This window comes from Octopus sinensis, unplaced genomic scaffold, assembly GCF_006345805.1.
Source record: "Octopus sinensis unplaced genomic scaffold, ASM634580v1 Contig17835, whole genome shotgun sequence".
In the NCBI taxonomy this organism is placed as follows: Eukaryota; Metazoa; Mollusca; class Cephalopoda; order Octopoda; family Octopodidae; genus Octopus; species Octopus sinensis.
In genome coordinates, this window is record NW_021835361.1 from 21,393 (window position 1) to 35,491 (window position 14,099).

Below are 14,099 nucleotides of genomic sequence, written 5' to 3' on the forward strand. Positions count from 1 at the left end.
GTACAATCGTTGGATATCCTTGTTGCTTATGATTATAATCGCCACATTTTATTTATATGGATAATACCATACCAAATTCTGGTGCCTTTAACTTAAGTACCATATTCATCTGAATCTAATTTTTTTCTGAATTCATATATATATATATATATATATATATATATATATATATATATAATATATATATATATATAGAAGAGCATATGAGAGTGTGTGTTCGTTCGAAACATTTCTGTCATATATTCTAATGATTACATATTTGTTCTAAAATGTATTTAACATTCACGTGAGAAATTTGACTGGCGATTGCTATTGCTGCCTTCTATGGTTGTTTTCAGAGTAAGAAGCAAAGAAAAAAGAGAGTTTATTTAACATTTTCTGTTCTTATAAAACACGTCACTTTTTCTCGTGTCAATGCGGGTTCATTTGAATGTCATTTCACTTCCTCTTTTTTTTTTCTCTCTAGTAAAATATATCTATTCATTTACCCCTTTTTTGCTTTGTCTATATTTTTCTAAACAAATCCCCTTTACCTGTGACCGTGTAAACGTCTTCATAATTAAAACTCGCCCCCACTTTTTTCTTGTGCTCCTATCTGTTTGATAATCTAAACCTTGTCATTTTATTACATCTGTATAGTGAAGGAGTGCCGCGAAGCTTATTTCATCTTTTAGGTCTTGCATTACTCTTCATGATACCTCAATGTCTATTCTTCTAAACTTCACGTCACTTATTTGTATATCTACATAAACGTTTGCTTAATTTAAAGCTCAACTTATTTTGTCCTCTCTCATATACATACATACATACATATATACATATATATATATACATACATACATATATATACATACATATATATACATACATATATATACATATATATATATATACATACATATATATACATACATATATATACATATATATATAATAAATATTAGGGAATAAATCCAAATTTACAGGGAAAAAATCAGATTTAGGATTAAATCGATTTTATAGTAAAATATTATAAAATATTATTCGAGACAAAACCACTATTTTGCAAAACAAACAAGGAAAGACTTAATTAATACATAAAATTTTAATAAATAGTCAAAAAAACCGCCACTACAATCGTTTCTTGTCTTGATCGACAATCTTCAGGTGGACTTCCAATAATTCAGTGTCAAATTATAATTTGACACTGAATTATTGGAAGTCCACCTGAAGATTGTCGATCAAGACAAGAAACGATTGTAGGGCGGTTTTTTTGACTATTTATTAAAATTTTATGTATTAATTAAGTCTTTCCTTGTTTGTTTTGCAAAATAGTGGTTTTGTCTCGAATAATATTTTATACATATATATATATACATACATATATATACATACATATATATACATATATATATACACATACATATATATACACATACATATATATACACACATACATATATATACACATACATATATATACACATACATATATACACATACATATATACACATACATATATACACATACATGCATATATATACATACATGCATATATATACATACATATATATACATACATATATATACATACATATATATACATACATATATATATACATTCATATATATGCATACATATATATATATATATAAAATAATCAGATTGAGTAAAAAGCAACATTTTGAACCATGAAGAATTTGTACCGGATTTTTGCAGAGTTTTGAATTCTTTTCAAACATATATTTATTTTATTTTTATTTTTTGCAATTGTCTCATAATACCGATATAGGCTTGCCCAAATGCATCAATGAATTAACATTGAAAATTTTTTTCACCGTTGTAACAATAATCTGAAGTAGAACTCTCAAAGTGCGATATTCGAGCAAATTTTGATATTCAACTTCAAAAGAGGACGTAAAACAGCTGAAACTGCTCGAGATATCAACGAAACGTTTGGTGAGGAAATGATCAGTGAGAGGTCAACTCAAAAATGATTTAAAGAGATGTGACCTGAGCCTTGAAGATCGTGAGTGTAGTGGATGCCCATCTGTCATTGATGACGGTCAATTAAAGACCGACATTGAGAAAGATCCACGTAAAACTACTTGAGAACTGATAAAGCTCAACAAATGGGTACCACACGATTTGAATGAAAATTAGAAAATGCACAGATATGAAATTTGCTCGTCGCTTCTTCTCCGTAACCAGACCGATCCACTTCTCGACCGTATTGTAACTTGCGGTGAAAAGTGGATTCCGTATGATAATTAAAAAAACATCCTTCGCAGTGGTTGGGCCAAAATTATGCACCGAAAACATACCTTAAACCCGAGCTCTTGAAAAGGTTATGATGACTGTTTGGTGGTGTACTTCTGGGCTCATCAACTATAATGCCTTAAAATATGGAAAAACCATTACTGCAGAAACATATTGCCATGAAATTGCCGAAATGGACGAAAAACTGCTAATCCTCTGTCCCAGACTGGTCAACAGAAGAGGGCCAATTATTCTTCATGACAATACTCGACTACAAGTTTCACTAATGACGCCCCAAAAGAGGAAACTTGGCTATGAAGTTCTTCCCCACCCAGCTTATTCCCCAGAGCTTTCCCCTACTGACTACCACTTTTTCAAGCACCTTGATGGTTTTCTGCGAGAGAAGGAGTTCAAAAATCAAATCGATGCTGAAAGTGCGTTCAAAGAGTTCATCAGAACTCCAGATTTTTATGTTTCCGGAAAAAACAAACCTGTAACTCGTTGACAAAAATGTGTTGATTGTAATGGTACTCACTTCGATGAATAAAATTTCCGCATTATTGAAGTATATTGTGATGAATTTCATCTTTCAAAATGTTGCTCACTTTTTATTCCGCCTGATTGATTGATTGATTGAGATAGATAGATAGATAGATAGATAGATACAATGATAGATAGATAGAAAGATATAGATATATATCCATATACAGATGTGTGTGTGTGTGTGTGTGTGTGTGTGTGTGTGTGTGTGTGTGTGTGTGTGTGTGTGTGTGTGTGTGTGTGTGTGTGTGCGTGTGTGTGATTTTAAACCTAACGTCAATTTTTTACGTCTAAATATTTGATCACTTTTGGCATAGAATTATTTTATGTGAATCGTATTTTCCTAAACCTTCGCATCATATTTGCTCCTTTAAATCTAACGTGAAATATTTTAGGTCCCAATGTTTTTTCTTTCTAAACCTCACGTTACTTTTCTGAATAACGTTGTTTGTTAATTTAAAGATGGCGTCGCTTTTTCTGATGTTTATATGTTTGTTTTGAATAAAATTTACGTCAATTTTTTTAATGTCTACGTCATTGTTCACTTTTTTTCCCCTCATGATTATTTCCGCGGTTTTGTTGTTGTAAAAATTTGCTATTTGTTCACTTTGAATGATTTCTTGGAGCGCCCTCGTATGATGACCTCGACAACTGCGTAGCCTGTCATGCCAAAAAAGAGAAAACCGAGGCAGATGTAGAGTCTGATAGCGATATTTACATGTGTCGAGTAGAGAAATGTCATGACGAAGCCAACGGATTCCCAGAGACGGTAGTTTGCGAAGGCAGCTTCTGTGTTGTCACTGAAGAGGAAACCGTAAAGCGCTGCAGAAGAGAAGAGTTATAGATTAAGTCTTAGATTAGTACGTCCGTACACAGACACACAAACACATGCAGGTAGGTGTATGTGTGTGGGAGAGAGAGAAGGTGAGGGGGGTTATGTATGTGTATAGATAGATAGATAGGTAGGTAGGTAGCTAGGTAAATACGTAAACAGACAGACAGACAAACACAGATAGGCAGAGATAGATAGATAGATAGATAGATAGATAGATAGATAGATAGATAGATAAAATAGGCTGGTATATTGACTGACAGATAAACAGATAGAGAAATAGAGAGAGGGGAGAAACATGGATATAGATGTGCAGATATAAATATGCATAAATATAAAAAATATATATGTAAAACATTTTAAAATATTGTAGTTTGGCCTTTTGTCATGAATGAAACAATGTCCTATAATGTATTTGAAATACAGAGCTGGTGTCATAAACCTGATTATATCTGGACTTAAGGCGAGCTGGCAGAAACGTTAGGGTGCCGGGCGAAATGCTTAGCGGTATTTCGTCTGTCGTTACGTTCTGAGTTCAAATTCCGCCGAGGTCGACTTTGCCTTTCATCCTTTCAGGGTCGATAAATAAAGTATCAGTTTCGCACTGGGGTCGATGTAATCGACTTAATCCCTTTGTCTGTTCTTATTTGTCCCCTCTATGTTTAGCCCCTTGTGGGTAATAAAGAAATAGGTATTTCGTCTGTCGTTACGTTCTGAGTTCAAATTCCGCCGAGGTCGACTTCGCCTTTCATTCTTTCGGGGTCGATAAATAAAGTATCAGTTTCGCACTGGGGTCGATGTAATCGACTTAATCCCTTTGTCTGCTCTTATTTGTCCCCTCTATGTTTAGTCTCTTGTAGGCAATAAAGAAATATATATCTGGACTTAAGTTTATCCCTTTCGATTTTCTATGACACTGATTTTGTTAACGACGTTTCGTATCCGAGACGCCTGATGTAAAGAACAATGAGATCGAAGATAAAAAATGGTCAATTCGCGTACATGCCATATTTGAAGAGTTTTTGGTCCTTCATCAGCATCCATCCAACCCGTTAAATATCCTCGAACACACTGCTAACACAACCACTAAATACGGCGGTGTAACGTTATTGGATATAACTTATTGACTTATAAAAATGTTTAACATACTTTGTGTGAAGGCGCATGGGTCAGTGGTTAGAGCGTCGAGCTTACGATCGTGAGGTTGTGAGTTCGATTCCCGGACCGAGCCGCGTTGAGTGTTCTTGAGCAAGATACTTTATTTCACGTTGCTGTAGTTCACTCATCCTGTAGTAATGAGTTACGACATCACAGGTGCCAAGCTGTATCGGCCTTTGCTTTTCCCTTTGGATAACATCAGTGGCGTGGAGAAGGAAGGCCGGTATGCATGGGCGACTGCTGGTCTTCCATAAACAACCTTGCCCAGACTTGTGCCTCGGAAGGTAACTTTCTAGGTGCAATACCATGGTCAATCATGATAGAAGGGGATGGGGTAACCCAATATACTTTGTAGTATATTATGGTTGGATAACGAAATTCAGTGCCCCTAAAGGTCATCAATTCTTACGCACCAGCTTCCAGGAATGTGTTTGATGTGTGAAATTGGTATATCCATAACGTTACACCGCTATATTTAGTAATGAATTCGTGGTTGATTAATAGGTTCGATGGGTGCTAATGATCTTATTGTTGTTTACATCAAGGGTCTCGGATCCGAAACGTCGTAACGAAATCAGTGCTGGCTATAATTTCGATAGGAAATCTCTAGAGATAACCATAATAAATGATGTAATAGCACTGCTAACACAGTAGAACACAAACGTTTAATTTACTTTCCAATATTTTACGGTTGCGTAACGAAATACGGTTTCCTACAGGTCATTAATTATTTATAGAAAAATTCCCCGCTCCATAGATGTTTAAAAAACCGCATAGCCTGAGCACATACTGAAACTTTACATAGAAACATAGCAAAAATAATGTGTATGTATATGAGTGTGCGTGCATGTTGTTTACATCAAGGGTCTCGGATCTGAAACGTCGTAATGAAATCAGTGCTGGCTATAATTTCGACAGGAAATCTCTAGCTATAACCTTAATAAATAATGTAATAGCACTGCTAACACAGTAGAATACAGTATTCACTTATAAAAATGTTTAATATACTTTCCACTATTTTACGGTTGCGTAACGAAATACGGTTTCCTACAGGTCAATTATTTATAGAAAAAAAATCCCTGCTCCATAGCCTGAGCACGTACTTAAACTTTACATAGAAACATATTAATAAAGATAATGTGTATGTATATGAGTGTGCGTGCATGTGATATAGCAGCTTGACTCAGAATTGTATTGTTTTAAGTTTGACACACATGAGAACAACAAGTCCGATCATTCGGATGATTGATTCTGCGTTGTGAAGCACTTTACATTTCGTCCTTTCGGGATCGATAAAATATGTACTAGTTGAGAACTGTAGCTGATGTAATCGACTAACTCACGCCCTCAAAATCGCAGGCCACGTACCAAAATTTGAAACCAATATTACTAGGGCTCCATGAGAGCAGTCCGTGATTTGAAAACTGGATTTGGGACGGTGCTAAATGCTGACGTAATTACTAATGTAATTGGTAATGCTACAAACGAAAGTGAAGAGGAGGCACATGGCCCAGTGGTTAGAGCAGTTGAGGGATCGCAGGTTCGAATCTCAGATGTGTGTGTTTATGAGCGAAACACCTAAGCTCCACGCGGCTCCGGCAGAAGGTAATAGCGAAACTTCTGCTGACTCTTTCGCCACAATTTTCTCTCACTCTTTCCTCCTGCATCTTGCAGTTCACCTGCGACGGACCGGCGTCCCGTCCAGATGGGGAACCTATACGCCAAGGAAACCGGGAAACCGGCCCTTATGAGCCAGGCATGGCTCGAGAAGGAACAAAAAGTCAAAACGAAAGTGAGAACAACCGAAAGTTTTTAGTTATGTGGTATAAGTTACGACCAGGTCTAGCGGACGAGAGTCATTTTTACGGGAAAATAAGAACAGCGTCTATGGAGGATTAGTGGATGATGGCGTATTAGAGAAGTTAGATGGGTGGAAGTTGTTGGAAGTGTATAATCGTGGCTGACTGAGTGCGGAGCAAAAGAGCAGAGGTGTGGCCAAAACAAAGATCGTCTCTAATCCACATCGACGGCAGATCCGGGGGTGGGGGGGCAGTCCTGTACGAGAAAGAACTGGAGCATCTGAGCGAAATTGTTATGCTTACACTTAACACTTTCTGTATTAACTACTTGAAACGTGATGTATTTCGTGAAGCTGATTAAGCACTGACGCGTATATTCTCCATGGTTATAATCTTCTGCAGGTGTCAAGTATCTTCTCTACAATGAATTGGTGTTAATTTATATATATACTAGCAGTATCGCCCGGTGTTGCTCAGGTTTGTAAGGGAAATAACTATAAAGCATTTTTAGAGAGTTATAGCCCAAAAATAGCAAAAAAATGGAAAAAAATGATGGTAAATTTTTTTTTTAGTTAAAAAAGGTGGAGTTGCGTCCCCTAGACAGTTTGCGGTTTGTGTTTCTGATTCTCGACCCCATGTCGAATTTATCGATTTTTTTCAGAACTGGGGGAACTTTTCAAAATTTTCGCTGCGTTAGTTTTGAATTATGACATTGGGCTATGTGTGTCAAGTTTCATCAGAATCGGTTGAAAGCCATGGTCAGGGTGAGGGTACAAGCAAACAGACACACAGAAACACGCACAGACAAACTGCCGTTCATATATATATATATTATATATATATATATATATATATAATATATATATATATATTCTCTAGAAAAACGACGACGCCGTGGTGATCTCATTCTTACTCACAACATCATAAGCGGAAAGTGTAACCTCTCGAAAGAGCTGTTCTTCACTCCTGCTCCAGAGCGTCGGCTGTGGCGTCACTCCGAAAAGCTCTATCTGCGATGATTTCATCTCAATCGAAGGAGAGGGGCTTTCTCCGTCCGGATTGCGGATCTGTGGAATAAGCTGCCGGACGAGATAGGGAAGATGCCGACGCCCGCTCGGTTCAAAGTCTCTCTTGACCAGAAATGGCCTGAACTCTTTGCATGAACACCCTCCCTGTACACAACTCCATATCCCCCTACATGGCCTTGCTTTTTGCTTTTTGAGCCAAAAAATTAACTTAACTTATATATATGTGTGTGTGTGTGTGTGTGTGTGTGTGTGTGTGTGTGTGTGTGTGTGTGTGTGTGTGTGTGTGTGTGTGTGTGTGTGTATCGAGGCGCAATGGCCCAGTGGTTAGGGCAGCGGACTCACAGTCGTAGGATCGCGGTTTCGATTCCCAGACCGGGCGTTGTGTGTGTTTATTGAACGAAAACACCTAAAAGCTCCACTAGGCTCCGGCAGGGGGGGGGTGATCCCTGCTGTATTCTTTCACCACTCTTTCTCTCTTTCTTCTGTTGGCCTGCTCGCTTAGCCAGCGGTGTGGCGTCGTTCGAAGGCTAAGACAACGTGATCGCATTGTGACCAGCGACGTGTAGCAACATCTGATGGTCTGGTCGGTCACGTAATCACGTGATATATATGCATATAAGTATGCTACATCAAGGCACTAATGTTTACTGCAAATAGCAGTCGATAAATTTACGACGCTATAGTAAATCTTCACTGTATATATACATTGGCAAAGACGAAAAATTTCGTCTTACCTCAAGGAAGAATATTAGATAAATGGACAACCAAGAATAGGATAATCTACTTTGTATTTTGTCCCCTCTGTGTTCAGCCCTGTGTGGTCAATAAAGAAACAGATCTTCACTAAATGTATTATGATGAAAATAATATATACTCACCATTAATCTGGGTCTGGATAACGGCGTCTCCCATCCCCCATAAACCGGAAATTACGTAAAATATGACAACCTTATTTGGATCAGGTGTCCATACGAGTAAAAAGATCTGGAGCCCGCCGTGAACAATTGTGGCTGAAACAGAAAATTAAACACGTAATACATTTGTTGGATCTTTTCGGTTTGAACGGCAGTTTTTTCTAGCGGTGTCATATGAAATTGTCACCCATAATTATGACCCTAGTATCGATCTATTGCATTTCTATCTATTTTAGGGTTAGGGTTAGTTAGGGTTAGTTAGGGTTAGGGGTGGAGGGAAGAGTATCTTTTTTTCTTCAGAAATGTAAATAAACCCAATCTGTTTCTTAAACGAGGGACATATTCATACTGCACAGAATGCTTTTTACCTGAATAAACGTAATTGATTGGTTGAAATTGCAGGAATTGAAGAAAAAACAACAAATATCTTACAAACTATAGAATTTTCTCAATAAAGCCAAGAGAAAAAGATGTTTTATAAACACATTCTACTAGTATAACGAAGTTTGAAATTTTTTAGTTACCTCGAAATTATGTTAAAAACTGCCGTTCAAACCGAAAAGATCCCGTTTGTTTTGTTATTGTTGGTTATGATACTATCGTCGTGGGTAATGGTGGTGGTGGTGGTGGTGGTAGTAAAACTTTCGAACTATGTACCTTAGCTGTATTTCTTCACCTATACGTGTAGCTACTACTGGCCGACTTGACCGATTCGACATAAGCTCTACAATTATGCAAATGCCATCGGGCAAACGGATCCCTAATGCACGGAAAAGGACAAAACCTACCCGTCGCGTACTCGGTCAGAACTCATTGATTGTAGACTTGAGGTTTTAAATCAATCATCTGCTTCCGCTTATTGGGCAAGCCGGGTCATAATCTATGTTTTAAACATCACCTTCCTTTACATTATTTACATTTAACGGATATTTGTCCTCATCTTGTTTGTTGTTAACACACCGTTTCGGCTGATATACCCTCCAACCTTCATCAGGTGTCTTGGGGGAATTTCGAACCTGGATTCTCATTCCTAAGGTATTTTTCGATGTTGCTGTTATTATTATTATTATTATTATTATTATTATTATTATCATTATTCAGGTCACTGCATGGAATCAAACTCGGGCATATGGCGTAATGGTTAAGAGCTCAGGCCTGAATAAATATTTTCAGATAACCTGTCATGTGTAAGGAGTGGTGGGGGAGAGTAGTTGTCTGTTAAAAAATTTTCTGGTAAATGGAGCATGGATCTACATGTTTGTATGTGTATCTGGCAGTTTTTGTTGTAGGAGGAGAATGTAGGAGCAGAATCATCAGTTCTAATTTTTGGTGGATAATTGCCATTATTTCAGGAATTAAGGCAGCGAGCTGGCAGAAACGTTAGCACGCCGGGCGAAATGCTTTGCGGTATTTCGCCTGCCGCTACGTTCTGAGTTCAAATTCCGCCGAGGTCGACTTTGCCTTTCATCCTTTTGAGTTCGATAAATTAAGAACCAGTTGCGTACTGGTGGTTGACTAAATCGACGGGATCCACCACCCACCCCAAATTTCGGGCCTTGTGCCTAGATTAGAAAAGAATATATTTAAAAGGCGGCAAGCTAGCAGAATCGTTAGCACACCGGGTGAAATACTTCGCGGTATTTCGTCTGCCGCTACGTTCTGAGTTCAAATTCCGCCGAGGTCGACTTTGCCTTTCATCCTTTCGGGGTCGATTAAGTAACTACCAGTTACGCACTGGGATCGATATAATCGACTTAATCCGTTTGTCTGTCCTTGTTTGTCTCCTCTGTGTTTAGCCCCTTGTGGGTAGTAAAGAAATAGGTATTTCGTCTGCCACTACGTTCTGAGTTCAAATTCCGCCGAGGTCAACTTTGCCTTTCATCCTTCCGGGGTCGATTAAATAAGTACCAGTTATATAATCGACTTAATCCGTGTATCTGTCCTTGTTTGTCCTCTCTGTGTTTAGCCCCTTGTGGGTAGTAAAGAAATAGGTATTTCGTCTGTCTTAACGTTCTGAGTTCAAATTCCTGACGAGGTCGACTTTGCCTTTCATCCTTTCGGGGTCAATTAAGTAACAGTTGCGTACTAAGGATTGATGTAATCAAGTGGACTCCCACACACAAAAAAAAAAATTTCAGGCATTGTGCCTAGAAGAGAAAAGATTATTTCGATAATTCTTTCTTTTTATTCTTTTACTTGTTTCAGTCATCTGACAGCAGCCATGCTGGAGCACTGCCTTTAGTCGAACAAATCGACCTCGGGACTTATTCTTCGTAAGCCTAGTACTTATTCTATCGGTCTGTTTTGCCGAACTGCTAAATTACAGGGATGTGAACACACCAATATCGGTTGTCAAGTGATGGTGGGAGACAAACACAGAGACACACACATATATATTGATAAATATGGTAAGATAACAATTTTTTTCCGATGTCCAGATAACTGAAGAGATGGCGGCGTTGATTTCCACCTCGGCATCCTAAACTCGGAGTTTTATCATAGCTACCGAATAATTGTCACATATTACATTTACAGACACACACACACACACACACACCACACACACACACACACACACATATATATACAACAGGCTTCTTTCAGTTTCTGTCTACCAAATCCACTCACAAGGCTTTGGTCGGCCCGAGGCTACAGTAGAAGGCACTTGCCCGAGGTCCCACGCAGTGTGCCTGAACCCGGAACCATGTGGTTGGTAAGCAACCTTCTTACTACACGGCCTGGAAATGACTATAAAATTTAATTACGCAGTCAAAATGTTAAGTCTTCTTGTCTTCTGTTGATAGTTTGGCCTCATGGTGAGCTAAAACTGACTTACCAAGTACAAAGAATGGAATATGGCCAACCCATTGTACCATTCTACCGAACGAGAAAGAACATATTGCATCAACGACGCCAAAGCTGATCATAATATAACCAATATTCCACACTCCGAGCGAACACGTGATGTAAGCCTAGAAAAACAAAAACAAAGAAAGAATTAGGAATATCAAAATATTTATTGTTTGTGTCGCTGAGTACCGTAAATCTTCGAGTATAGTCCGCCCTTGAGTATAATACGCAGGGGATTTTTAGAGGGCTGTACCTCTGAAAAACCTAAACCTTGTGTATAATACACACCCCTTCTCTAACTTGAGTCGTGCGTAATTAAGCCAGCAGCACCTAGTCGAACTAACACTTCCGTGCATGCGTAATACAATCATGGTGATGTTTTTAACTGTTATATGGGAATGTAAATATGTTTGCAAATTGTTTTTGTTACATGTTATTCTGTGTTCTGAATACTTTTATTTCAATAAATGTTGCTTACTGCAAGTTATGGATGATTCTTTTATGACTTCATTGCTTTCAGGCTTAGCTTAAGGTATTTCCCCTCCCGACATCACAAAATGCGTCTGAATAAACATTGCGGGACAGCAAATAGGGTCTCGGACATTGCTTAGAAAATATTTTTCATTTTTAACCTCGCATATAGTACGCACTGGGGATTTTGACCTTTAAATTTTGGGGGGAAAATGCGGATTATACTTGAGGATTTACGTTATGTGTACGCGTGTGTGTTTTATCTTTTACTAGATTCATGCGTTTGACTGCAGCTACGCTAGGGTACTGCCTTGGAGGGTTTTAGCCGAGCAAATCGTCCCCAGGGCTTACTTTGTATAATTTTTCAAACCAAGCCTTCTATTGGTCTCTTTTGCCGGGCCGCTAAGTTACAAGGACGTACTCACACCAACACTCGTTGTGTATGGGGACAAACACAAACACACTGGTACATACATACATGTGTAAACTTTAATTATGTATATATATATATATATATATATATATATGCACGACGGGCTTCTTTCAGTTTCCATCCATCAAACCAACTCACAAGGCTTTGGTCAGCACGAGGCTATAGTAAGAAGGCACTTACCCAAGGTGCCAAGCAGCGGGACTGAACACGGATCTATAGTGTTGGGAAGCAAGCTTCTTACCACACTGCGCCAATATGTGTATAATTCTCACTAAAGGTAATTACTAGAGGCTGGTTGCTATTTATAACCTAATAGTACCCGGATGGACAGATATCTCTTCCTAGTTAGAGTAAGTGGACGATTGGAATGATGTAGTAAATGCCCGCTGGGAACGTGTGGAAGTATCAGATGGAAGAGATGAGAGTAAAGTCTCTCTCAGTTGCTCAAACGTTTCTGGCAGACATTCAATGGGTTTCTCAAATGCGCCACTATAATCTCGTTCAAAGCGCAGCAACCCTTCCAGATAGAACTTAAATGAAGACTTCTTTGGGTTAGCGAAGTAGGGCTAGTATTTTCTACAATTCAAGGTGGTTAGCTATACAGACAACAATTCTGTGATTTGCACGGTAATCCTAGAGAGGGACCCGATTATCAGAAGTTGAATGCCTCATTCCTGGCATGGAAAGTATATGGAGAGTTTTCCAGTGGTGAGCAACGGACTAGAGGCAGTAAGTAATACCTCTCAGCCAGAACAAATCGGTGGGATTGGAACTCGGCATCCTCTCTCGCTAGACTTTGGTTACTGGTTAGGTGCACAAGACCTGATTCGATCCTGACCACCATGTAGATAAAACCTGAGAAGGGATCGATTCAGGGACTAAACAAAAGGTATCTCTGAAAGGTCGGGCAGAGGTGACCGGCACTTAAAATTATCCTACCTTTTTATTTTTATTTTTATTTATTTTCAGTATATCCTGCTCTTTCCTCCTTTCTTTTTCTACTATCCGATGAAGGAAAATATCCGAAACGTTAATAACCATTAACTCCTTCCATTTGCCTAGGTGTCAGGCTTACGAAAAAACTGGTAGCCAAATCATATTTATAAATCACACACTAATGTAGTCCTAGACACTGGTCACAGCTTCCTAGACAGGGGGCTACAGCTGCAGTGCTTTATAACATAGCCCTGCTCGATGAAACCTGATCTACCGTAAATCCTCGAGTATAATCTGCATTTTGTATAAAAGAAGGAAAACATTACTTACACTTGTGTAGCTACTGAGAATAAAGGCTTGTTCAATACCGCTGTATATTGTTAACGGAATCAACAGCTTCTGTTCTGTAGACAACCAACAATGTCGTAGAGTCTCTGCAACCAAACTTATGCTGAAGCTTCTTCGTCCTGTTTCTTTCTCCAAACGAATGTTATCCAAGAAAATGCATATAATTAGAATCGCCAAAATACAACAGGCGAGATAGATCCCTCTCATTATATTCACCTTAAAAATAAGAAAATATTAAGTAATTAACAGTATGTCATAACAGCGTCTGTTAAAAAGTCTTATAAAGAAATTGGGAGGGTCATTATACCAAAAATGAACACACACACACTGGTTCCATTTCACTTCTTTATTATTCGTCAATTGGTTAACTATTTAACTAATTAACTAGTCGGTTGTTTCATTAATTGTTTGGCCAATCAATTAATCAGTTGTGTTTGCCAAAGTCCATTCGTTGGCATTTGTGATCTCTTCAATAACCCAGTGCCGAAAGAGAATGTCTTTGAAGAGGTTGCGATGGCAACGAAAAGACTTTAGCAACTACAGCTGATTG

General features: G+C 38.3%; 1 protein-coding gene across 1 annotated transcript; it reads right to left on the minus strand.

Annotated features, from left to right (window-relative positions):
- Nucleotides 1-2,800: 2,800 nt before the first annotated feature.
- LOC115231221 (UNC93-like protein) lies at nucleotides 2,801-13,765 on the minus strand (the record flags this gene model as incomplete). The annotated part of the gene is made up of 4 exons (XM_029801288.2): nucleotides 2,801-3,602; nucleotides 8,476-8,607; nucleotides 11,348-11,483; nucleotides 13,532-13,765. Coding segments are annotated over 4 exons (729 nt in total), but the record flags the coding sequence as incomplete, so codon positions are not given.
- Between the last annotated feature and the right edge of the window lie 334 nt (nucleotides 13,766-14,099).